The sequence below is a fragment of the Apteryx mantelli genome, chromosome 8 (genome assembly GCF_036417845.1).
Source record: "Apteryx mantelli isolate bAptMan1 chromosome 8, bAptMan1.hap1, whole genome shotgun sequence".
In the NCBI taxonomy this organism is placed as follows: Eukaryota; Metazoa; Chordata; class Aves; order Apterygiformes; family Apterygidae; genus Apteryx; species Apteryx mantelli.
In genome coordinates this window covers 20,082,742-20,109,837 of record NC_089985.1, presented here as the reverse complement: position 1 = coordinate 20,109,837, position 27,096 = coordinate 20,082,742, and the positions used below count along the sequence as shown (strand labels likewise).

The following is a 27,096-nucleotide window of genomic DNA, read 5'->3' as shown; positions in this document are numbered from 1 at the left end:
AAAAAAGCAAAGAGAATTCTGAGAACAGGTATATTGGAAGCTAGTTGCAAGTATCTTATTTTCTGTTGTTATCTGAGAGTTCGTCTTTATCATAACAGGCAAATTCTATCTGACTGTTGAAACAGAATGAGCAATATAGGTCCGAATAATAGACTGATCTAGTCTGCCAGGCTGAGGGCTGATTTGAAGGTCAGTCATATGTCCTTTTCCATGCATCTATAAAATGATGACTATAATGATGAGAATGTATGTGTAATCTAATCTGGGAAGAACAATAAGGATGTTCAAATTCCTGATTAAAATTCTGTTTGAGATTTTAAAATAAATGTGTTTTTTTAAATTGAAGTTTCATAATTTTAGTGACCTTACACCATCAGTTGTAGGAGCCAGTCCTGTTTTTGCCTTAAGTGTAAATCCTGTCAGAATCAGAGAATGCTGTCCTATGTTAACTTCTCCCTGATCTGGAAGGATTACAAGGGCAGTGTGATAGAAAGCTCACTGACCAGGTCAGGATGATGCTTTTTCTGCCTTCTCAGGGAACAGAATAGGCCTAAGTACTCAAGGGATGTAGCCCCAGTGCCAAAACTGCAGTGAGTCATCAGCAACATTCATTAGTCAGACAATCTAAAAAGGCAGGTACATACAGATATGCATAAAAGAAGCATATGATTTTATCAGTTAGCAGTTTAGCTGACTAGATTAGATATACATAGTCCCCACTTGGGCTTACAAGAGCAAGTATGAGTACTCAACTTGTGAATATAGTTATTCAGATGAAGGAGTTGGGGAAGAGAGTTGAGAAGCTCTCCAAGTTGGTGTCCGGCTGCTTTCCCAGTTCCAAAGTTGGCCATTAAAAAAACAAAACAAAACACCTATTCTGAGCTCTTCTGTAATGTCACAACAATCACTGGAAATGTCAAGCACAATCTGTACTGGGGACAATTTTAACCTTCAATATATGGACTTTGTAATGCTATATTATGCTGGGATATGTCTAGTACAGGATCCTGACTCCACAGTGTCCAGCACAAGCTGCTTCAGAGGATAAAGCCAGCAGATGGTACTTATATGAGACGGTATCTTCATGAGAAGTTTTCCTTCTTGGCCAGAGTAGCTAGAAATTGTAAAAGTGCTTCCAGTGGCTTTGTGCTGAGAGTCTCTGTTGCACCTATGCAAGAACTGAACATCTTGAACATCTACTAGATATTCAAAAGTGATTCATATGTGTTTTGCAAAGAGGAAAGGTAGCAGGTTTTGTAAGTATTATCAATTCCTACAGTAATCACTGAATGTCAGCACCAGCATTAATGAGAAAAACAGAAGGTGTTAAAATGAGCTAGAAGACTTTTAGGCCTGTTAGTCTCTCTGCCAAAGGAACAGTTTTAATACTCAAGCTTTTAGGAAACTCGAGGAAGTTAACTCAGTATGTTATATAATGCTTTTCTTGTAAGCAAAAGATAAGGATTTCATCAAAACAGAACCACTTAGTGAAAATATCAGATATTTCCTGATAGCTTAACAACCATGATTTCTTCTGATTTTCCATCCTATAACAAGAATTACAACTGAAGAAGTTTTTCGTGACAACATGGATTTTTTCTGTCACGATTCCTATGCAGCTACTTCAGAAATCATCTGCCTGAAATGACACATTTGTTTTCCATCTGAGTATTCATTTGAATTGCATTTCATCCCTCATTTATACGTCTCATCTACATGATAACCTTGAGCACACTGATGCAGTTTCTCTTGCAATCATCCACATGACTCTTTCTGATTTCATTTGACACTATATTAAGGTAGTCCACATTCTTGTTAACATTATAAGCATCAGAGGTGTTTGAGTGCTGCTTTGAAAGAAGACAAATCACCAGAGGGAAATGTAACGACTATATACTGCAAAGCAAAAAGACTGTCTTAATGGCTTAAAATCAACTTAGGAGGATAAAATGATTTCACTAACATATAGTTGAGATATACAGTTGAGGTGATTCAGCCAGTAGCTTGTGTAAGGTACCATATTATTATCGTATCACTAAGAACTACATGGTAAAGGGTTCCCTGACTCTGATAACTCCAGTAGCACTCATGCCTATAAAACCTAATTCTACTCCTGGGTAGGTACTTAGTCTCATTTATTTCACTAACATATGCTTATTGCAGAGAATATATTTGGACATAACATTTGTTCCTTAAAAACTCTGAAATAAAAAAAACAAAGCTATGCAAATTTCGTATGAGAACAGATGTCACATAGAGAGTGGACAGTTCAGATAACTGTTTTCAATGAAACAGTCTGTGAAATCACAGTGAGATCTTCTCTAGTCTAATCTTTATGCATTGTATAACTTAAAATATCAGCTGCTAAATGGCACAGTATACTTTCCAGTAGCAACAAACATTTATACAAATATTATGGACAAAGAAAAAAAAAATCATACTTTGTTTATGGAGCAGTAATGTTCAAATGGTGGTCTAGTATTTCCACGCTTTTTTTTTCTAATTTACTAAGACAATCATTTGGAAGGAACACTACCAGCAAATAAACTTCAATACCTGAGAGACTGTTGAAACAAGAATACTTCAAATGCAAAGCAGCATTAAAAAAAAACAAAAAACCCACCACAGTGTTCTGTGGTGTTCTTAGATTTTTTACTTGAAAGTCTTGATAAATGTGAAGCATAAATGTATCAAGGATATCTATTGTGTATCCCAAGAATGTTCTTTCTTATGAAATTTGGGACAAACATATTCCAAGAATTCCATGCAGACACAGGACATTTCTGTGAATTGTACATGTCGGCCATGGACACAACCAAGGAGCATATCAATCAATCAATCAATAAATAAATAAATCAGACTGAGAGCAAACATAAGATGCATCTAAAACTGCTCCTTTGCATATCTTTGAGGATGGGCAAATAACTCAAGGCAACAAATCCCTATGAAATATATTGGACCACTTTCTGCGGCACATATTCATTGACTGTACTTGCTATTCATTTTAAATGTTTTTTGTATTGTGTACAAAGTAATTTAGTGCAAATGTGAGAAGTGTTAAATGCTTGCATCCCTGACTGGAACCTTCTGCCAGTTTGGAAGCAAATATGGAACATTATTCAGATCCTGAGACTATCAACTGTTTAAAACAAGTGGCATTAAAGACGTAATGTCAACTCCTTTGCATCCAGTCACAAACATTAGCTTTTAAGATTGCTACAGTAACAAAATCTACTGAATTGTATATACACTGCTAGAATTTGTGTTATCTGTGACTAGCAGTTATTAGACCCTATTGGTCCTAAGCAGCTTCTATGTGCTATGTTATAAGCAAAGTTGTAACACATTAGGAAGAGACAAATGCACTAACAAATCTATAGTATTGAACTAGGAACTCTTGCCTGATCTGAAAATAAAGATATTGTATAAAAAAATAGAAACATGCTTGAGTAGAAGCAGGGAGAAATGGCATATACATGTGGCAATAGACCAGGAAATGTGAAGTCACGAAGTTATTTACAGCTAATTAATTTGGAGCTTAGGGACAATGAGATATATTTTTAATAAATCCAGTAGAAAGGAAAGAAAGAGGGAAAGCATGAGAAAATATAAATCCGATGCTGAATGGAGAAGGGAGGAATAGCAGATAGCAGGCTCACATATTCAACGCGTTTTTTCCATCACTCTTTATAAAGATTAATTATGAGGGACTGGTTATTCATTTTATTTAACACGGGAAAAGCAGACTGGAACTGGAAAAGAATAGGTTAATTTTTTTGATACATTATGAGCATACAGAAGATGATAAGGAATACGCAACATTGGCTTTAGGTAACTTGCTCTTGACAAATCTGATCTTTTACTTTGACAGTGCAGCTACCTTAATGGATAAAGGCAAAGCAGCAGCTGTTATCATGTCTTGACTGGGCTGAGGCTTTTGACACTGTTCACTACAACACTCTCACAAGCAAACCATGGAAACCTAGACTGCAGAAAACTGCCTTAAGTGGGTGCCCAAGTGGCTGAAGGATCATATTTGGAATGGTTTTCAATGGCTTACTCTCAGAAGGGTAGGATGCTGGGGTGAGGGCTAGCAAGGGTCTTAGATTTTTTAGGCAAATTCTTAGTGCCATCTTCTACATTGTTAAAGAAAACACTGCTTAGTGCCAGACTTACGGTATGTAACTCCCATTGAGTTGGAAGAAGATGACAGAAAGCTCCTAGAGTTCAAAATCACCCAGACACAATGATGGATTTGGTCTTAAGGCAGTAAAACAGAACTCAGTAATAAGCATAAAAGTCCTACAAGCAGAAGAAAAAATTAAATGTGAAAAGTAGATGATCTCACCATCCGTGTAGCAGCAAGACAGAACAGGATGGAGCTTATAATGAGTCACAGACTGAATATGGGGTGTGAATCTGATGCTGCAGCAAGAAAGAGATTGTTCTGTACAAATCCTTGGAAGTAAATATTCCTCTCTGTTCAGTACAGGTGAAGTCTCAGCTCTCCAGTTCTGGCACCACATTTTTTTTTTAAAGAGATGAGGACTAATTAAAGAAAATCCAGACGAGAACAATAAGAGATGTAACAAGATTAGGAACACTTCCTGTGAGGAAACGCTGAAGCAATTTCAGCTGGTTTTAAGTTGTTTCAGGGAGATGAAGTCTTTTCTGAATATTGTGTAACATAACACTGCATTTAAGCTATACTTTCCGTGATTGGATAGCATCCACTGAGACTGAAGGAAAGATCATTTTTGACATTAGCGGACATTCAAGCCCCAGAGGAAAGAGAGCAACAATAGCTAAGAGACAGAAGTGCTTTTTTTAAGATGGGGAACTTTCTACCAGTTATAACTATTCCAGTATACAACAAGCATTACAGGGAAAACCTGCATAGATGTGCACAACACACGCACACACACACTAAAAATTTCAACCCTGAGAAAGACTTTAAATTGCTCTGTTATTACTGTCAAAGATTAGACACAGATATTCTGCACCTACAGGTGCTGAATATGGTGCAAACAAAGCTTTAAAAAGAGACTTACTTGGAAATTATGTTAGCTTCCATCATAGAGAGAGTAAAACATATATGCAGTCTTAATCCTAGCAGAAAGCAGCTGCATCTGACACTTTGACAGAACAAAGACCACAGATAGAGAATGTGCTAATGAGTGAACACTGTGGTCAGACTGTGAATAACAAATGAGCATGACAAGCTCTGGGCCACTGAGGACTTCACAGTTGTCACTGTGCTGCACAATCTGGACAAATAAATTTAATGGAGGCAGTGAGAAAAGAGCTCATGATTCCCACACCCACAAGGCTTTCACTGCTCTAGCACATGCTGTCTCTGCACTCCTCGAGCTGGCAGTGTGTCAGCTCCAGCCCTAGGATGAGGAGGAAAATCTCTGGTGAAACGCAGAGATGCAGGCAGCTGTCTGTCCACTCTTCAGCATAGGCCTGCAATGTAATGACATAAATTGTCATTACAATGCCTGCACACTGTTAAGAAGGTATGTCAAGAAACTCTTTTCCCCATTAACACCCTTTGCCCACACCCTCCGTATGTCCCCTTTGCTACTAAACAGGACAAACTAAATGCCTAGACAGATACAGAAGAGGAGAAAGGCTCCTGTGTGCCAAACTGGATCTGCTAAGGGTGAGGGAAATCTCTGCACAAACAGCCCCAAAATTGAGTCCCAGCAGCCTCTTCAGAGGCTATGAGATTTTGGACTTGCCCATCTTCATTTCTGACCATCTCTATAGTTCGTTCCTTTAGATTTTTTTCCCCTCATATTTTGAGGTGTCTCTCACTCTCCTTTCTAAGCCCTACGCAAAAATGAGAAAAGTAAGCTGGTATAGTTGAGATTTCCTTAGAAAAACTAGTACAACTTGCATTTTGTTTTGGCTGTAAAACCATTCATAATGCTAATGAGAAAATCAGATGCTCTGGAAACCTTTATGAGTCTGATTGTCTGACAGATGACAATTCATACAAAACAATTTTTTGTAGCAACAATAATTTTTGAAAAATATATTCAACATTTCTGTAGAGTCATGTTTTGATTTTTATTGACATTACTTACATAAGTCTAGTAGCAAAGTTTTGGCCACTAATGAGGAAATATTCATATGAATTTCTTGTTGCCTTTAATTAGAAGTAATAAACACTGCTGTGTTTCAGTGTATGGCTAAGTCCTTATATTCCGCAACTTCTTGATAAGCTGATGCAAAAGAAAATCAGTAACAGCTAGATAGGGATGTATAATTTAAAGAAGGATATGCATACATATCTTAATAAAGACGACAGCTGGTGATACATTCAGATTTGTTTTTCTCTCTGATGTAGATTTGAAAGTGGGAAATTGCCACACTACTTTAAATTTTGCTAAATATCCCCTTGTTCCTGCTACTGATTCCAAGCAGGCAGGCTGCTCCCAGAGAATAAACATCAGAGATCGTAACTACCCAATGCTGCTTTGCTGTTTAGGATTTGGAATGACTTTTTTCCCTAGGACCACAGCCTTTGAAAATTCATTCTCCTCAGTCCACTTTCAAATCCCTAAATAAAACAAGCAAAATGAGGAGCTGCCAGCTGACTCTCCTGTGGCTCACAGTATTCCTTTGTGTACTGAACATGTCTGAAATGCCGACCTTCTATTTGGGAATTTACTTTTTTTTAGGAGACCTTCTTTTCAAAATCTTAGGCCAGTAATGAGGAAGCACAATGGAGTAAATAAGTAGGTACTTGACTAGCCAGTAAGCCCAGCTGCTGGCCTTTCTGCTAGAGATGATTATATATTACCCAGCAAGTTTCAATTTAGAAAGTTACTGAGGGGAATCTGGACATCCAGGCCACTGCAGAATGATCACTGAACAGTCATTTGCTAGATAAAATCACTATTATTATGGCCCTGATCCCACATCCTTTGAAAGAACTGAAGGATCGGTATTGACTTTTCAGTAGAATTTGTAAAGGGCCTGTGCACCTGACAGCAACTGGACCATATCATTAGACTATCTAAGGGATTTTTCATCAAAAGTATTTCTAAAGGTAATGCTAATAGGAGAACTCTCAACCTCTGAATCAAACGACAGATGCGTGAGAAGGGTTAGTATTTTAATGGAAAGGACTTCAAGAAAACAGCTACTAAAAGGCTTTTTGAAGTTATGGAGCATAAGCCTAATACTCTGATTTATGAAGGCAGCACAGTAACGATTTTTTAATTAACTAATCTGATTGTTCTCAATTGTCTAGGATTCCTAGTATTCACAGGAGTCCATGAATGGCAAAACCCCACTTCTTGGCTCCAAAACAAAGTGGACCCTCAGAAGAAGGCTTCTAACAGCTGCCTGACCACGTTCACAGGACCTGCAGCAGCTGATAGGGCAGCATGTCAAGTCCCATGCACACAGACTGACTCACCCCATCCTGCCCTTGGCCCTGCTCTACCCTGCATTGGACATATTCCCAGGGTAGCTCTGAAACTCCCTGGCTCTGACTGCACTGGGAATATATGGTCACAGGCAGCGGGAGGTACCCACTCCACATGCAGCGCCAGAGCTGGGCTGTGCCTGTGACCCTCCTCCATACTTGTCCTTGCATTAGGCTTTAGGTGAACACTGCTGAATGTGTTGTGGAACAGTTGCAGGGATTTTGGAATAAGATTTTGGAATCATGCCAGATTGAGCTGAGATTTAGGTGAGATTTCTTAACTTGGAAAATCCAATACACATATCAGCTTTGTCTTTTGTCTTTGACTAGTTTTAATCTCAGGTTCTCATGCAATCTAGCTTACCATTGCAATAATAGAATCCAAACAAGAATGGTAGTTTGTTCTAAAGAAAATACATGTTCACAGGATACTTAATTATATAACCATGGGGTTCTACCCTCAGAATCAACTGAAAAAATGAGGAAATTAGTCTTGAGTTTTAGACCTTTCCTTTTTTACTGCAATCTGGTAGCCATCTTGACCTTCTTCTTAGCTATTAAGTTTACCCAAATGCTAAACATGCATTATGGCAATTGTTACTGACAATATGCTTATGAATGGTTTGCTCAAATTTGTGAAATTTGTTGGCAAGTTAAGAGATATGAACTTGAAAAAGCCAACAGATTTTTATCTTTATGAATCTAGAAATGCCCTTTCCTGAGAACACAGTCAAAGTTTTCTCAGAAAACTTTGCTTTAAGAAGTCAAAAAGTTTTTCGAAAATATTTACTTAAACATGAAACTTTGCATTTGTTTTGCTTGTAAATAAAAGATCATGTAGTGTAGAAGAAGCTTATATAAACTACTCATACAAATCGGTATGACTGCCAATTGGATTCAATTTATCCTGACTTAATTTGAATTAACTTGATGGGTCTTTTGCCACAAGTTGTACTGACTAAGTGTTGCTTATCTGGGTGCACTAAATCAGTGAGCACAGCAGTCAAAAGCTCAGCCAGATGTTCATATCTTCTTTGATTGCCCACAGTGTTAGGTTTGAAGAAAAGTCAATCAGCAAAAGGATTCTTCTTAGCATCTGTCAAGGTACTGATCACATCACCGTGATGGCTGTCAGAATCAGCAGAAAGGCTCTCATTCCCCTTTCATTTACCCTGGTATCAACCTTCAGCAGCTCTCCCCGGTGTTGGTTTCATACCATCACAAAATGTGGAAATGATGTGTTATTTGACTAAATGTCTTTATCAGTAGTTGGTATCACCACAGAGAATGTATTTTAACCTTGTATATACTTATATTAATGTGCCTTATATACTTAATGTCTTCTAATAACTTATTTGCAAGAAGCAGTATTGACAGCATGACAGCTAAAGGTTACCTATGTTCTCTACATATATACACTTGCATCCTCCTGAACTCTCTGGTGTGTGGATGTTTCACTAGAAAGTTCATTCCTTTGTAAAGCTTGGCCCATGAGACAGAGTTTGAACAACTTTTCTACTCGGTTTTGATTTAAAAAACAGATTTGATCAGCAGACAAACACTTTTATAAAAGTACCTTTCAGAATATGTTTGGAGTTATTACCCTGACTGAAGGAATATTTTTCCAAACATCAATTAAAAACTTCTAATAAGCTAAAAAATGAGATGTATTGCACCATTGTGCAAGAAACCTAAGCCTGCTTAGATACATCAAGCTTTATATTTATAGCACAAGCAATGTTTTCAGTTGCATAGTGTTTTCATGAGAACATTAGGGAAAACTACGTTTTTTTCCTTTTCACATATTTTTTTCAGCTATTCCAGAATTATCTAACAGACACAAAATTTGCATTTATTTTCAGGAGGGATACAGCTCAAAACCATCTTAACCCTTCTTGCCTTTCTTCCCTATCTGCTTCAAATGTGTCCTTGCATTTCCCGCATAATGGAATCCTATTCTTTAAGCATTGAGACTTTTTTTGCAGTCCAGATAGGAACAGTGGTAACAAGGGAGAATACATGGTTTGCAACTGTTTGAATTCAAGAATTACCATGCTATGGAGTCCTCCCATCCTCAGGAATACTTTAACTCATGAGTCCACTTGCCTGTCTGGCAGCCAAATACTCTGAGCAGGTATATGCTGAGCTAAGAGGAACTGGAGGGGAACAGTCCCGGCCAGCAGAACACGGCACAGAATAGCCATCAGTTTGCTGCTCATCTATGTGTAGGACTGGCGCAAGGCTCTTACTTGGTTATATATGTTACACAGAAATGTTCTAAAACTGTGATTTGGTTAGAAGAATCTTTTCCATGGCCCTTAAAGGGGATGGACTGTGGACAACACAATTTTCTTTTTTTTTTCTTAAAAGTTGTGGTAAAACGTCATTTGATTTTAGCAAGTGCAGAAGCAGATCTGTGGACAGTAACTGCTCTGTGTGCTTCTCCCTTTTGGGTAGTGAAGGTTGTGCTTCTCTTTTACAATGTTTAATCGGTGTAAAGTCAGAAAGATAAATTTAACCTGACAGATCAAGATAATAGGGGAAGGATTTTGGAAACATTATGATGGGTGATGAGCTGTAACAGCAATTAATTTGGGAATTAGTTTACTGAAGGAAACTCCCAGGTTCTACCACAAAGCCCTAAATGTGGCTCGGTTTTCATCAAAGATGTTCAGAGGAAGAGATACATGAAAAAACAGCTGTCACCTCCACCACAAAGCAGCTTACTATGATTTATAGTTCCACAGAAGAGTTTTCAGTGCAACTTAACTCTTTAAACAGTGTTTCAAAGCAAATGGCACAAATCCTGGGTTAGCTTATACACAGATGTCTAAATAGTGTTAGTATTTGCATACCTGCTGTCAGAAGTCACAGAGCTATTCAGGATTTGCAGAATTGTGCAGTCTCTTCTACCATGGAAACACCTACCAAAAGAAAACAAAAGACCCCTTTTGCGATGTTATCCTTTAAAAAGGTTTTTTGCCTGCGGTTTCACATGTCCAGCATTTCAGAGAATAATCCACACATCAGTGCTAACTGATGGGCAGCATTTCCACGGCATAACAGGAGAGAAAACCCAAGTGACCGAGAAGCGTCACTGACTTCAGTACACCCAAAAGGATTGAGAGTCCTGCACTGGGTTCACGCCTCTGAAGGAGGAAAAGGCAAGGCTTATATTCTGATTTTTTGTCTTACTTAGACCTCTGCAGAGGTCATAACTAAAATTGAATCCACCTGTCCCACCCGAACAGACATAAAAATCTGGCCCTGAGACTGGTACATTCTCAACAGACAGTTTTCAGGGGAAAAGAGAATTGAGAAAAAACAATATGAGGAAACAGAGCCGAGCTTTTTGGCAAGAGAGAAGTGGGCACGTCTCTTTTACGCGCACAGGCTCAAAAGTTACCTGACAAGCTTTAAAAGCAGTCGCGCCTGAGGCGAGCTCGCCGCTGCCCCGCAAAGGCCCGGCACCCCCGCCTCGCTCGCCGGCCACGCAGGCGCCCGCCGCCAACGGTCCCGCCGCCAACGGTCCGGCCGCCCGCGAGGCTGGCGCGCGCCCTCCTGCTCCTCCCTCTGCGCCTGCGCGCGCGGCGGCTCGGCCGTGAGGGCGCGGCGGGGGAACGGCGGCCGCGCGGCGCCGTGCCGGCGCGCGGGGGGGCGGGGCCAGGCCGGCAGCTCCGCACAAGGCCGCGGCGAGGCCGCCGCTGCTAGGCCCGAAACGAGCCCGTCGGGATCAAACTCCCTCCCTGTGAAGGCGGAGGTTTTGCTCAGAAAAACCCTCCTAAGTGTCTCTACCTGTGACCCGAGCAGCAGGCTGCCGTGTACATATCTCCTCAGCTGTTCTGGCCCAGCTTTCTCTTGCTTTTTAATCTTCTCTTATAGCATGCATGATGTTCGCAGGCGCCGCTCTGCTTTTGCCTTGTTACAGCGCTCTCCTCCGCGTGTGGGAGTCAGCCTGCATTTATTTACGGCGCTTTGAAAACATGCATCAAGCTCAGTGTTTCTCCACTGTGCTTAAATGGAAAAGGGCTGAGTGCTAGCTGGCAAAAGCTATCTCCGCTTAGCTAGGGAAAATGCTCCAGTGTCAGAAGAGCAAGAGAGCCCTAAAATACCCTGGTGGTTTTGCTTCCCCTGAATTATGTGTCTCATTAGAGTTAAGCGTATCATTTCATACACCGTCACAGCTGAGTTCCACCTGGGTTTTGTGCATCCAAATTTGCTGTATATCTATATGAAGTATTTATCGTTGCGCATATTAAGAGGGTATTAACAAACTGTGCTTGCATATGTTTCACCTTGTAGCGTGGCTTTCAAATTTGTGATTTTGCTTTCCTCTTACTTTTATGGTAGATGATTCTAACCTACTCATTAAATTTAATGAGTAATCACACTAGCTAGCTGCTGTTTCTACATGGTACAGTTGTGCATACAGTCATCAGAAAGATTATACAAAACATGAGAAATGAATGCATGCATGCAAAACTGCTTAATGCCTCAAAATAGGCAAGAATCATTTCATCAGGAAATTTTTCAGGTATCATCAGTTCATCTGTATTTCCTTTTTTTATTTTTTGCTTTTTCCAGGAAAATCATCATGGAAAGATGCAACACCAAATGTGGTTCCTCAAGAGATTATGGCTTTGTTTTGTGGTTAACTTCTTCTGTAAAAATGAGAGAGACCAATTTTAATATGCAGAGGGAGTTATTATCACACTGTCATCAATGTGAACTGCACTTCCTACTGTTTTCATCTGACTCCTGTTGTAGAGACAGTTCTGAGAAGGATTATACCTCTACCTGCCCCATATGCCTCTCTGTAGTAGGAAAAAGCCACAAAATTAGGCAGCCCATGTTGTTGCCTTATTTCAGTCTACAGCTCCTAATCTGGAGGTGTGGATGGCCAATCGGCTTTGCGTTTTGTGAGTCTGGCAGCATGTTAGTGGGGGTCTGCATAGCTTTCCCAGCCTCTCCACTCTCTGTTCTCCCTCCTTCAAGTACCTGACCTTAAAAGTTATGCCTCTTATCCTCCTTTCAATGTCCTCTACTTTCCAGTGCCACCATAAAATGTGGCTGCTCCATGTGGCTGCTTCTTCTACAGCTCCTGTAGAGGAAGCACCTTCAGGAACATCTGTTGAAGACAGAATGCCTTGGGAAAGGAAGGATGGGAGAGCTAGGGACAGAGCCCAGGAGCTCCAGCCAATGCTGCAGGTATTGGTGGCACCATGTTTCTTACAGAGGTCTGTAGTGTTTGCTGCTCTTTTTAGGTGCTGTTGGTAGAAGTGAGTTTTGCTACCAGCTACCTAGGAGGCCAGTGGCACCCCTTCATAATGACTGCAGGACCAAACCCTGAGCTCTGCTTTATACCAGAACACACATACAATGCTCCCAGAGAGGGCCATGAAGATTTCTCATCCTCCTGTCCTGGGCTGGGGAGAGGAGGGAGCCAAGTACTGCTCCCATTGCCCTTTTCCCATATATTTCCCCACTAGTTTCTTATTTCCTTTTTCCCTACACTTTCCTCCTTTCTGTTGCATACTGAGCACTGTTTTTAATTTGTTTCATTGTGCTTTTCATATGGATGCCCTTATTCAACCGTCAGTATTCTATTCCTCCCAGGGCATGGAGAAACAAACTCAGTGTGGCTATCAGTAGACTTTCTCCTCCCAGAGCAAAACTGGAAAAAAAGGCTGCAATTTCAAATGGAAACATCACAATTTAAAAAGAAACAAACAAACAACCCAAAGAGAGTGAAACATGGTTTGCTCTATTTAGAAATGGGAATGCTGTGGAAATTTTTCACAAACTGAAATTCAATTTTTGACCATCTATGACAATAATAGTGCTTTGATCTTAATATCTGTGCATTGAGCAAGTCTGCATGCCTGGAGCAAAGCGGATATTTCTAAAATCCTTCTGAAGAATAACAAAGGGATAAGTGATCCCTTTACATCAAAATCAGAAAGTTCCTGAATACTGCATGTTATAAAGATTATATATTTATGCATTCTTCAGAACCTGTGCCTTCACATCTTACTGTGTTATCTTGTGAGCCAATCTGGGCAACAGGACCACAAAGCAGAGCTACTCTCTTGCCTGAACTGCCATTGAGATGACATTCTAATACAAAAAAAAGGCATAGGCTCAAGAGACAGCACGAATAGACTGTAAAACCTTGCCTCATTTTATTGTTAGTATTTGACAAAAAGAAGCTTTTATGTCAATAAAAATAACTTCTTTATTCTAAATCTCTCCACTTCTCATTTACATAAAATACTTTACCTGTATTAATGCTCATCCTCAAAAGACTCTGGGTGATATTTTTAGTGCCTGATTCAAAAGTCATTGAAGTCAATGATAATACTCTAGTTGACTTCACTGGGCTTTAGACCAGCCTTTCTGTGCAAGACTCCTAAGTACACTAACAAAGAACAAATTTATATCTCAGTTCCAGAAATAATAATTGTATTGGAATGTTGTCTCTGAACCTGAGTTCAGTTGAAAATCTCAACATTTACTTCATAATTTTCCATTTAAAAACTCAGTTTTATGGCTCTGCTGTAGCTGTGCTTACACTTACACCAGTGAACTACTAGATCTTGCAGGCTGAGCCTCTGGTGGCCACACAACACTATGGCCTAGCATTATTTTAGCACATTGTGTGTTGTGTTCATTTTCAAGATCTCTGTCTATGATGTATTTCAGAGGGACGTGAGGACTGACCGAGAGGCTTCTGTGTTCATTCTTGGCTCTTAGGATGATCCTGGGGACTCTTGGCAGCCTTGTTGTCCAAGCCCTGTGGGCATAGAAAGATTATTTTAATTACCCATTTCTTACTTACTACAGTGAAAGTATAGCAAAAGATCCAGATTAGAGAACTTTTTTGGCTAGAAAAGAGTGAATCTGGTTTTCTTCCTGCTAAGAATTTTACTTACCCTCATTTAACTCGTAAAGTGGAGGCCAGAACACAGAATCAGAAAACGGTTTGCTTCACAAGTTGTTAAAGAAGAATTCTGACAAGTATGTATATCCAGTCTTCTTTATGTATGTAGAGGGATAAATGATGATAAATGTTCCATCAACTATTCTGTTTACAGTATAGTTTGGGAAGTGATTAATTACCCATTTGCTTATTATCTGTTGAGGGCTTAGTGGCAGTGTTTGTGGCAGATGTTTTTTGTTTTAAAATCATGAAGGAGGTTGAGTGATTATTCTTGCTGAGCCTTATGTTGTTCTGAAAATACCGAGTATGAGAAAAGCAATAATGTTAGTCACTTGGCAGTATAATGGCTGATAATCAGAAAATTGTAAACTGTCTCTGGTTAGTAAATATATTAGATTGTAATAGCTCATGAAATATATACTAGACATTGAAAGACAAACGAATGGTCAGCATTATCCACTGAAATGCAAATCACCAAAGGATGATGAAAGGAAATCTGGTAACAGGATAAATGTTTTTCCTGGAGAGCAAATTCTGGACTGAACAGAAAAACAACTGGGTATGAATAAATGAGGGATGCCATGGAGCCATCAAAAGAGAGAAGAAAAAATGGATACATTTACATCTTATTTTTGGATTTTATGATAACCCACTGACTTGTCCTTGACTGCTGGGACATCTTCTATTTATATATATTATGTTTTAGTAGTGTATGAGGTAATGCCAGCAAATTGGATGAACTGAATTTTAATTTCCATAGGCATTTTAATCACTGTACTAATTAGGTTTTGTTATGCTCCAGCAAGATTTATCTACAACGTATTTTTGATGTTAACAATTTTCTTAGACTGTATCAGGAAGCAGAGAAGATGCTTAGATCCCAGTGCTGCTGCTGAATTCTTAAAATCTCTTGCCTGTCTTACTGAAGTTAGCTGCGTTTTTCTGGAGATCACATCTCCACCCTTGAGAAGCTGAGGCCAAGTGAACATCTTGGAAAGGTCTTGAGAGATATGGGATAAAACATGGCCATATCTACAGTAGCATCGTGGACTTTGGCTCCACGCTCTGTCATGAGAACAGAGCCTGCATTCACGTAGATGAGAACAAAGCCAGCCCTATTTTGGCTAGAAGAGCCCAACTATATGTCTATGTTTGCAACCGTCTTCACTACAGTAATCTTCAATGTCCTTACTGAAAACAAAATGAATAAAAAGCTTCAGAGCAGTAATTTTGGCAGTACTTTTTAGTGAATCAGCAGTGAGCCTCTTTAATAATTGGTGTACATAGAAAAGGAACACAAGACACCTTTCCACGTAAACACACTGGACATGACGTTCAATTTCCTGTCTTTATCATTTTCAAGTTATTTTTAGTGCCTTGTGTACAACAGAGAATGCTAATTCACAGAAAAATGAGTGTGCCTGTAATAGAAAAACAATTTTTTTATGACATCTTCTACCAGTCATGTGCACATGAAACTCCATTATATAATTAACAAAGCTATTACCAAGGCAAATAAACTTAAGCAAATAAATGTGCTAATTTTTTGAAGCAGATGGTAGTTTTTGATATCACAAGGTGGCTGTTATGTTAGCAATAATGAATGCCCACTTAGAATGAAAAAATATCTTCATTACATTTTATGAAGTTTTTCTAAGAGATGTGCCAATGGTGAGGATGTAGTTCCTTTGTGTATTTAGAAGTGCCTGAAATTTTGTCTTTAACTTATGTTGAAGGGAAACACCATGGCAAGGAAATTTAAACTTTTCCAGAGCTTTTAGTATTTTGCATTGTGAATAGAAGTGACTGAAGAAGATGATATTACAAAGGATATTTCATGTCAGTAATGTCTTTGACTAGTTAGGTGACTTCCTGAGTGTTACTAGGTGGGATGAAATTCACTTTTATTAGTGCCATCTCTCAGATTTGAACATCTGTATCTTTTTTACATCTGCATTTCATATTGCAAAGAAGTTTTAGTCAAAGTTATGGTAAGGAGTGGCCTACTTTAATATTAATACAGTCTACAACATTTACAACATGATACTGGAAAAAGACAAGAAGAGCTGTCAGTTTAGAAAGTGATGTTACACTAAGATGTTATGTATGAAGCAAGTTACTTAGCAGTGGATGGGTCTGGAAAATACTCATTTCTGGATGCCTCTCAATTTTAAAATAAAGCATCCAGCTGGTGGATCTTGCACTATGGCGAGCAGCTAACCTGCAACAAGAGGTGGCCTGGTTCTGTGCTGGGAAATGGGCAAAGCAGCCAGTCCTAAAGAAGTCAAAGGAGTTGATATTCCCCAGTCATGGATTAGAAAGAGAAAAGGAGAGAGAGAGAGAGAAAGAGAAAGAGAGAGAGAGGAGAACAAACCCTATACCAATACACAAGACAGTTTATACCTCCATAGTTGTAGCTTGTCATATAAGTCTCTGTCACGTGACCATGTTAACTTTGACACTACATTGCCTCAATCCATAGCATTATCCCTTGGCTTGAGGTTGCTGAATCTGTTTACTCCATTTCTATGCAACCAGTACAGCAACATACCTGTTTGCACTAAAGAAACCTCTTACCGTCTCCACTACAGCTTCTCCCTCTTTAGAGAGAGGATCGAAACAAGCTTTAAAGAAAAACTGCCCATTCTGCTTTGAGGTGGTGTGAAACCTCAGGATCGCAGAACATCTGAGTTCAATTTTGCTAGCTTACAGATGTAAAATTGAGAAGTCATGTAACAATTTCAATCTCTTTGTGATTACACAGAGTTTTAATTTGCAGTGTAACATACATTGATCCATGTTTTATTATAGACTCGGTTAAGGAAGGAATTTAGCCCACACAGTTTTAGAGTTTTTTAATAGCATATGATGAATCCTAGGTTTTATGTTTTCATGTCTAGCAGCATTTATTAATTATAGAGACTGAAGTTTATTTAATGGAAAGACTAATGTGTGAGTTTTGATATGAAATTTGTTTCTGTTGTGAAGAGTGCTCTTTTCTCTTTAAGCACTGCAAATATGAGAGACTTTTGTGGGGGCAAAATAAATAGCATAATTTGTGCTTGGAGGCTAAAAATATATAACAGCAATTTTTCCACTTTAATCAGAAATTTTGAGAGAACAAGAACAGCACATTGAAAACAGTGAATGGTTAAAGAAGGGTTAGAATAATTAGCAGTGGTGAGTTACTTTTATGAAAAAAATAAATAGTAAGGTACCTGGCTAAGACATTGAGAAGGTTTAAGGAATACTTCTGATGGTTAGGTTTCTTGCCTGACAGGTGTGAAGACTCAGGTTCAGTTCTTCCTTTGGGATGCTCTCAACATGAACCTTGGCAACACACCTAGGACCGATTTCAGAAAGGATCTGGGTTGCTTTGTCTTCTTACATCCACCATTGCACTCTTAGAACGCCAGAATGCTGTAACCTAATCCTGACTCGGCCGAATCATAACCACCTTTTTGAGTCCTCAAAAATATTTAGTGGATTAAAAATCAAAAAAATTTTTGAGGAGGGCCCTGAATCCTGGTCTTCCTTCTCCTAGATGACATGTTCTGTCTCTAGTTTGGACCCCTCACTGGTTCTGCTTCAGCTATCTAAAACAAGGTTCTGCAAATTTTATGTGTTCAATAGTTTCTAGGTCTTGCTCTTAGTTCTTGTCTTCAGTTTCCCATGAATAAATAGGGTTGTTTGCCTGCCTTATGGGATCCTGTGAGGATAAGCACATCATAGATTATGAAGCACTCAGGCATTGCAGTTTGTAAGACAGTGGCTGCATAAACCAGTTCAGGTTCTTGCCTTGTGTTTCATGGCACTATGTGGGCTGCTGCAGCTACATATCCTTACAAACTAAAAAAGAAATTATATAGGTCAGCCCCTGCTGCATACTGTCAATGACAGCACCATCACCTTTGCTATTAACGCTTCTCATCCCAGTGCTGTTGCCCAGTGCTTGCCAGAACATGTAGTAAGAGTGGGTTTTTTTGAGTTGGGATGGTCTGGAAGCAGAATGATGTTACACTACTGACAGTGGGTGAGAGTTTTGGACTTCAAAAAAACAGAATGACCAATCCAGGTAGACAAGACTTGATTTTATTAATAAAATTTGTATTTTCCTCTTTGAGGTGACAGTTACAAACTTTGGTTCAAAAATAAAAGAAATTATGAACAGCAAGAAGTTGACTTTTGAAATCTCACTTTCACATGTATAATTGCGCATGAGAAAATACCAGTTGGAAATGAGCCAGCAGAAGCTAGTACTATTTAATTTAACAATTTATAAGACATAGAAACAAACATTTATTTTCAAATCTTACATATATTATGAAAAATAATTACAAAAGGATTTCTGTTGTAAAGTTAAAATGTAATTTCTACTTCCAGCTACCTGAATGAAATGTTCAGAGGGAAGGCCAAACCAACCTTTTTGTGAGATTTGAATAGCAAATTGTAACACTTTGGGTCAAAACCAGCTCTGTTAGAAGCAGTCCCCTCATATGTTGCTTAGCAACTAGGTAGAATCACATGACCTAGACATATTGCATCCCTGGCCTTCAGTTGAAATAACAGGAAAAAGAATTCATATTAATGGGATGGGCAAATATTGTATAGGACCATTCTGTGGACCTTTTAGTATCCCATTCAGGAAACAAGTATCCATCATTGCCCACATAAAATCTAAGTAAACACTGCAAAAATCCATAAATAATTGTTTAGAATCCAGTTTTAATATTTATGCAGATCAAAGAAGCACAATGGAAACAAATTCAGATAAGATGCAAAAAAAAAAAAAAGGAAAGCTATATGGCTAACCATTTAATTCACATAGATTTTAACAGATCTCTTACACAGAAGTTGTGTTTTTTCTTTTTGCATATTTTCACCACCCCAAAAATATAAACTTGCTTATTTTAGGTATATACAGGTATCTTAAGAAATCCTGGAATCTGAGACGAAAATAAAAAGTCTGAGGTATAGCACCATGGAACACAGCACCTCTGGGGGTGCTTTCATTCTGGAAATTCATCATCACTGAGTAATATCAGCAGAAAAGGATTGTTTTGAGTGTGCTGCTCAAGGTCTTCCAGTTTTGCCACCTGAAGTTTTGTTGGTGGCTTCAAATAACAAAGCTCTTCAACATCAATATATACAAAGGGATTTTATTATTAATCAGAAAGTGTAATTGGATTCACTGGCAATTACAGCTTTATTTTTCAGAATACACACACAGTATTGACAATGTAGTTTTGTAATTATAAAATAAGAGCCAGATGCAATTCAGAGACACATGCAAGTTTTGGAAATGGACAGAGAAATAACAGTATAGTACTGTACACAGAATAATTACAGTTTATTAAACACACTTTCTTAACACCTCTTTGTTGTAATGGAAGGAGCACCATGTCGTTCATTTTTTTACAGCACCAAAGAAATCCAAAGGGGGGGATGTTCATAAAGTGAGCCCTATGTTGTCTGTCTCTGCCACAGCATCTTTGCCAAATACGTTTAAGTCATGTGATTCTGGCCCTACAAGGGCAACAGTTACTTTCTAGATACATACACAGCAAGACGTATTTTCTATGCCATCCTTATTCAAAACTTGCATGTGGCATGAACTGGGTTGGTAGCACCAATGTGCAACGTTTTTGTTGATCTGATCTTTGTCCTAAGCTTAACCAAGGAAACAGACAGGACCAACCTCAAATCCAAACTTCTGATTCTGATCACCAAAGTCATTGATCATCACATCAACGATAGGCACTTGGTCTATTTTAGGTGTGTTGATTTCAATCACCGTCTTTGCATAGCCCTTTCTTGACTGTTAAAAAAGAAGCAAAACAAATCACACATGGTTATATTTCAGAGCAGTAAGCATGTGCTACATATCTTCATAGGATACCTCTGAAGTGTAGAATTTATAAATGATTGCCATTCATGTACCAGACATTACAAACCCTAAAGCATGAAAGTAGGTTTCATTATTGACATTTATATTTTATTAGGATTTTATTTTAAAAATAGGATACTGGATTTTAGGAAGAGATCAGCCCATAGCTTTTTGACTTACTAAAATAAGCCTACAGAATTATCTAAGACATTTAATGTTCCTTAGGGAATTCTGAGTTTACACATATATTGTTTAATGAATAATAATAATACTGTCATAGCAGACTTCTTTGTGAAGAAATCACTAATTAATTCTGAGAGACAGAAGCAAGATCTGCTTATAAGAAGAAAAACTGTAACCTTCTCACAAGATATAACAGCAGCTGTTTGGACATAAAAGGAAATAGTCTGAAAGGACTACTAGCTGTTGCACTTGAAAACTGAATTTGAAGATTATAAAAGCTTAGCCACACCCTTCCTTCCTCATAGAGGCTCTCCGTCTCTTTTGGATATCATCTAGCCAAGTCATGTTAGTTATTAGGATTGCATTTTGTTCAAGATGGTCTCCTGTGTCTTGCTGAGACCCCTCCCAGCTGTGCCAGGGTCTTAGAGCTTAGATGAGCATTCAAGTTGGTCAATCTGAGTGTTCTCAGTTTAGTGATGGTGCTACACCCTAAATCAGTTCCACTTCTCTCTGGAGGTCTATACTCACCCACTGTGGGTAATGAAAGCTAAATAAAGATACAGGACATACAGAAGGACTGACATGAAATAGGCATGTATTAGAATCCCATTACTGAGGTGAGAAGACCCTGCATCTAGCCTAGCTGTCTCTCTGTCTCAGAGCTGGCTCTCTATCCTTACGCTTTCAGGTCGCTGATTCTCTGTCACTGATTTCTCAGGAACTGGCTTCAAAATGCTGACATATCAGAATACACAATGATTAATGGCAATGAGAACTGTCACTTGTTGCTTTGATGTTTTTGTTTCAAAGTGTTCAGTGCAGACCATTCTGCTTCTGAAGAGAGGTAACATATGCTATGCCTGCAAAGACCCTCTTGGAGAGGCGGTCAGAGAGCTGTTACATGTTTGGGCCGTGACTTTAGCAGGGCTGAGAGAGAAGTATGAAAAGTACAATCCACGGACTTCAGCTGGCTTTGGTTACCAAAACTGAGAAAAGGAAATACAGTGTCACATATCAAACTACGTAATTAATTCACCACATTTGGCATATATATGTGCCTTAGTTAATACATGTTTTTACTGCATTCACTAAATAATCTGTCTGTGCATGCCTTAATTTTGAGTATAAATATATCCTGCTGAAGGGCTGCCTCTTCTGCTGTTGCTTGTTTGCTTTTGTTCTTCTCTTATACTGCGCATACTAAGAAGAAAACTAGTTTCAGCACGTTGGTGCTGACAGCCTGTATCCATGCTAGGATAGTTCCATTTCTGTTACTTGGCTTATGGTAAATATTTTAGATACATATATGAAAATTAAGTAGTAGACTATCTAATGTAGTTAAAATCTACCAAAAGGCAGCGTATTGAAAATGAAGTCTTTAAAAAGCTTTTCTCAGAAGAAAGCTGGGAAAAGAATGAATTGGTTTGATTTGTACTTTAATTGACAGGTTAGTTTAGTAAAGAATATTCTGAACTTCTACTTACTGCACAGCCATCGTGAAGAGCTTTGATGTAAGGATTGTTGTCATAAGACATCTCTTCATCATTTGATCCTAAGAATCTCAGTGCTTTGTCATAGCTGTCAGATGATGCATCATGCCAAGCTACTGACTGATGACAGTTGTAAGTGAAATTTTGTCTGGCAGAGGCACTCAGTAGTTTCAGGAATGTCATTTGGACCATATTAATGGAATTGCCTTCAACATCCAAATAAGAAAGCTGGAAAATATAAGAAGTCACATGAAAATTTAGCTGTTTCCTTGCTAAAATGAAAATTAGAAAATTATTGTTGATAAAAGAACCACATAACAGGCCTTCATATAAAATCAACCAATGCATACCATTTTATTGGATTTTAAAGTTCAATAAAGCTATGACTCAGTAAACAGATTTTCATGTGGTAGCAATACATTTATGATGAAGAACTATTAATTTTAGCTTCATTCTAATGGAAAAGACAGAGAATTAACCCCACCATATAGTGTAAAACAGCAAAATCTTTGAGAATTTGGTTTTGGTTAATTATAATGTTATGCCAGCCTGCAGTCTCATTTTTGCATACTCAGTGTATCTCCAGTTACCCAGAATGGGGCAGGGGATCTGTGCTCCAGCTGCTTTACTAAGGTTCAGCAGTGATGTGTGGTCTGCCAGAAGCCAGATCCTCACCATCAGTTGTGCAGATGACCATAGGCACCGTTGTGCATTTGCAATATAATGGGACAATACAGAGCAGGCTCCTGCTGTCCAGTGGACAAGAGGCCATGTAGCTGCTCTCATATTTAGGGCAAAAGGGCTGGGGCTGAGGAGTCTTTATTTTTTTATCATCTGATTAAAATTCCAATCCTGATCACTGATAACATGAGCTTGAGTTGTGAATTACTGCATGTTGCGCTTACCAGTTTGCCTCTCTTAAATTCACTAAACCAAGATCCTGGGTTCTCCTTTGGCCATGAGGAAATTCTAACCTGTGTGGTAAAACACCAGAGTCTGTAAATATTTAAAGCATGTAACAGCTATGAAAGTTTTAAATTACCTGGGACAAATTTCACATCAGAGAGTAAACAATGATTCTTCTTTCTGAGATTTCAGCCTCTTTAAAGGTCTAGAATAGGATATTTTTCTTGGATAGAATGCCTTCAGATTAGTGACTTTAAATGTAATCAGAGATGATAGTGTATAAAGACAGATAATTCTATTTAAGGGAGATGCTGTTGTCATCTCTTAAGGTTCAGGTAAGTTGCTGGTATAAATTGTTCCTGTGAAGAGTGTCTAAATTAGAGTTTTCACTGGTGTTGACACTGATAGATCTCTTGCTTAGACAAGCTTTTAGAAAGCCTTCCTCTGCACCATATGCCCCTCAGAGGTAATTTATAGCAATGAGTGAGAACACTGTTAATATGTAGTGTTTTACATCTACTTTGCATAGGTATAAATGAATAGGTATAAGTGAAACCACAAGGAAAACATTGTAAGAGTTTAGCTTTTTGGTGTCAGTTGCCAAATCTTGCACTCTAAAACCTGGCTGCACAGCTGTGTTGCATCCTGAAATGCAGTGAAAGGTTAGCAAGCAGGTGCGTAAAAAGCTGATCAAAAAAAAGAGTAAAAATGCTATTTGTTGACTCCGTGTACCATTTTACTGCTTCATTCAGATTTATGCAAATTTAAATGTAATAATTAGCTTGCAAGAGAGACAGATAAATGAAAATGTGACAGTTTAATTATCCTGTTTAGTTCAACATTGCAACAGCATAGTCAACAGGCAATGGAATACATAGACTGGTACTTACTCCTTCAGATTTCTTATCTGGGTAGATGCAAGTTTCCCCACCTGCTGTGAAATTGCAGTACACTTTGAAGGAGTCTCCAGAACAGCCCTGGTTAGGATCAATCCAATATTCCCCTAAAACAAATGAGAAAAGATCTGCTTAAGATAATGGAAATGGTATTTGGAAGATCCAGGTTTTACTGCTACCTATTGTTCCTCCAAAGTTTGAAGCAGAGAGTTATTTTAATGACTAGGAAAAAAACATTTTTTTCTGCCTTGTATTTTTTGTTGTTGTTGTTGTTTATGAAAGATAAGACCAGGATCAAAGTCTATTTTTAATTCATGACGTTTATTTTTGTCTGATTTTATTTCAAACCATGACTATGTTGCAGAATATTGTTAAGGTTTTGGAGGAACTGCAGTGTAGCATCACAGGGGCTGAACTATGCTGCAGAGACCTCAGCCTAGAGGAGGAAGGATATTATGTGTGAAACGTACATTGCAGGTCTCAACAATTCAGCCATTTAGATATTTTAGCTAGAAGGATAATTTGTAACTGTGGTGATAGCATTCAGAAACACAGCAGAGACAGCCTTAGGCAGAAGCAAGCCATGGCCTAGTGCAGAGAGATAAACCTAGGGTCCTTTTCATATATAACCACATGGAAAGACTGTGGCACAGCGTGTGGTGAGATCATAGCTGTCACAAGCGCCTAAAGCTTCCCTTGAGAGACATATACAGTACCTCAAGCGCAGATTTTTTTTACTACTGGTTTGTGAAGCTGCAACACTGGAGAAACTCCAGGCTGTTTTAGATGATAAAAACACCTTAAGTAATTCTTGGTTAGGTGACACAGTGGGAAAGACAGTTAAACTTGAATATGCTTCTCAGTTTCACCAGTCCTACCAGAGATGGGATTGACACGTTTGAGAATTCAGGCTCTAAAATGCTGGGGTGAATTAAGGCTTGGGATGAAAGAGAGCTGCAGTCAATCCAAGGTCCATTAAAATCAATGCATTCTGGAATCCACTGTTCTAAGTACAATGATGATTTCTGTGATGTGGGTCCTTACCCTCTGCTAGTTTCAGAGCGGACACCAAATGATGTTCTGACACTACTGTTCTCATCAAGTTTCAAGTAAATAGTGTTAAGTTTTGAAGAGGCATTATAAAACCTTCCACCAGTTCTGTCTTCTGAATACAAGGCTTAGATGAAGCATTTATGGTATTATAAAATTCTATTGATCTAGGCTGTATTTACTGAAAACAGGCTTTCCTACCTATAAGTTGTTCCCCTTGAGAATTTTCTATTTTAATGAATGCATTTACTTTTATTTTAACCAAATTAAGTTCACTTTGATATGAAGAAAGCTCCAAAAAAAAAAGCAAATACTGGTAAATGAAGAAGTCAAATGTTCTATAGGAAGCATTCATTATTATAGAGGTACCGAATTCTAAAATATGTGCTTTTCATATAGCACATACACTATCTAACTACTCCTCAAGGCAACCATCTGTTTTTATCTATCTTGAATGAAAGCAATAAAGTATTATTAAACTGTCAACATCTATTTTTCCTCCCATTTAAAAACAGAAAAATATTGCTTTGAACTAGGGAAAATATTCACTGCAATTGAAAAAAATATGAAAGCATGAGAACTCTGTGAAGGCTGGCTTTCATTTAAAGCTTTCCAGAGGGGTAAACTTAGTTAGAAAAAAGAAATAAACAACAAAGAATAATTAAATGAAGATACTTCTTCAGAACATAGTGTCTAGTTCATACTGTTCTGCATTTTATTAAGCTAGTACTTACTAGCATTAAACAGTATCAGAGAAACTTGCATGGCTAGCTTCTGAACTTTACAGAATAGTGATCATTCACTAGACCAAATTATGGTTTCTAAGTGTAAAATAATAATGAATATTTTTAATAGTAAGCCTTATATAATACCAATGCTAATTTTTTTATACTACGCTAAAATATACAAATACTAAAATATCATTTTTCTTTAGATTTAAAATAGCTATAAGCTATCCCAGCATGTTGACATTTGTGATTATACTTCCTTTGATCTAAATGGCATCAATCTTTCATCCTCTTCCTGTTTGGGTAGTTCTGGAAATGCAAGGCTCACCTTTCTAAACAATCACTGTTGTTTTCTTAGCAATTTTAAAAGTTTTAAATCTAAAACCATAGCAGGTTACTTATTTAAAGAATTTTAGCTTTACCAACAGAGAATCTCTATACTCACATTTTATAAATAGCACATTTTTATACCTGCAAGACTAGATTTAATGAGACTGTATTTACTGAGCAACTGTATTAAACATCTACCAATAACTGTTGACTCTGCCAGTGTATCTTAGCAGATCATAACCTCAGCCTTGTTTGCCTTTGTCATGCAATATTAACATACCATCTGGGAAGTCTGGGTGGCAGAGTTGCAGATCTTTGCAAGTTCGGGCTGGGTTGTTCTGCGTGCCCATTGGATACTTCATATGCTCAATGTCTTGCTTCAATGAATTCAGTGAACCGAAGATCTCCTCCATGCCATCAGAATAATCCAGAATATTATCACCAACGTCGGATAACATGTAATCAGGAGATCTTCTTGTCTTTTTGGGTGACTGGATTGGCAGTGGCTGGATTACCTCACCTGGAGGACCCTGAGTGGAAAACAGCATATCTAGTTACCTTTTCTGTTTGTTTTCCAGCTGCATAATTGCATGCAGGAAGAACAGAGAACCTGGCTTGGAGGTACTTTGAATAGGCTTTCTTCAAGATCTTTATTTCTTTATTTCACTTACTTTCTTCTGATTTATGCAGACTTGCTTTGATTTAGTTGCAGAAGAACAGATTGTGTGGGAGGCTGAACTAATGCTCTGCTCTAAACTCTTCTCACTGCATTGCCATTTGGGGAAGAGTGTGCTGCCCTCACCTAAGTGTGCAGTACTGAATTGCAATTGCCTTTTTATCCCTGGCAGTTCTCCAAAGCAGAGGGGTAGCCTATAACAAATAAAAACTGTGGATGTTTCCTATATAAAACTTTAAAATTCCACTTGGGATCTATAAAGCAATATTTCATTTCAAGAAATTGAAACACTTCATTCAGATTTTGACTGTTTTCATTTTAGATTGTTGTAATATGAAAAAGAAATAGTAGAAACAGAAGAGTATTCACAGTCAGAAACCAAAATCATTCCATTTGCAGTGCTTCAGTGTGACACATTAAATCATTATTGCAAGTTTTTATTTCATTTTTTATTTCTAATGGATTTTTCAGAGCAGACAATGTATTTCTATGTCTGGTGGATACATGTTTTCTGACAAATGAAATGTCAAACAATTACAATTTTTTTCCTTATGTGCAAGTTCACAAAT

At 38.2% G+C, this 27,096-nt stretch overlaps 1 protein-coding gene and 1 long non-coding RNA gene across 5 annotated transcripts in view; both read right to left on the bottom strand.

The window, feature by feature from the left end:
- LOC106499669 (uncharacterized) overlaps positions 1 to 10,923 on the bottom strand; it is a 169,287-nt gene extending 158,364 nt beyond the window's left edge. For all 4 annotated transcript variants that reach the window (XR_010884789.1, XR_010884788.1, XR_010884790.1 and 1 more), the window contains exons 1-2: positions 10,848 to 10,923; positions 10,297 to 10,365 (exon numbers count right to left, since the gene is read on the bottom strand). This is a non-coding gene — a long non-coding RNA (uncharacterized lncRNA). The remainder of the gene's footprint in view (positions 1 to 10,296; positions 10,366 to 10,847) is intronic.
- Positions 10,924 to 18,451: 7,528 nt separating this feature from the next.
- COL11A1 (collagen type XI alpha 1 chain) overlaps positions 18,452 to 27,096 on the bottom strand; it is a 173,878-nt gene continuing 165,233 nt past the window's right edge. Inside the window, exons 63-67 of the mRNA XM_067300830.1 lie at positions 26,132 to 26,381; positions 23,738 to 23,850; positions 22,847 to 22,915; positions 21,936 to 22,169; positions 18,452 to 20,199 (exon numbers count right to left, since the gene is read on the bottom strand). Coding sequence (XP_067156931.1) covers positions 20,053 to 20,199; positions 21,936 to 22,169; positions 22,847 to 22,915; positions 23,738 to 23,850; positions 26,132 to 26,381 — 813 coding nt within the window. The 3' untranslated portion in view covers positions 18,452 to 20,052. The remainder of the gene's footprint in view (positions 20,200 to 21,935; positions 22,170 to 22,846; positions 22,916 to 23,737; positions 23,851 to 26,131; positions 26,382 to 27,096) is intronic.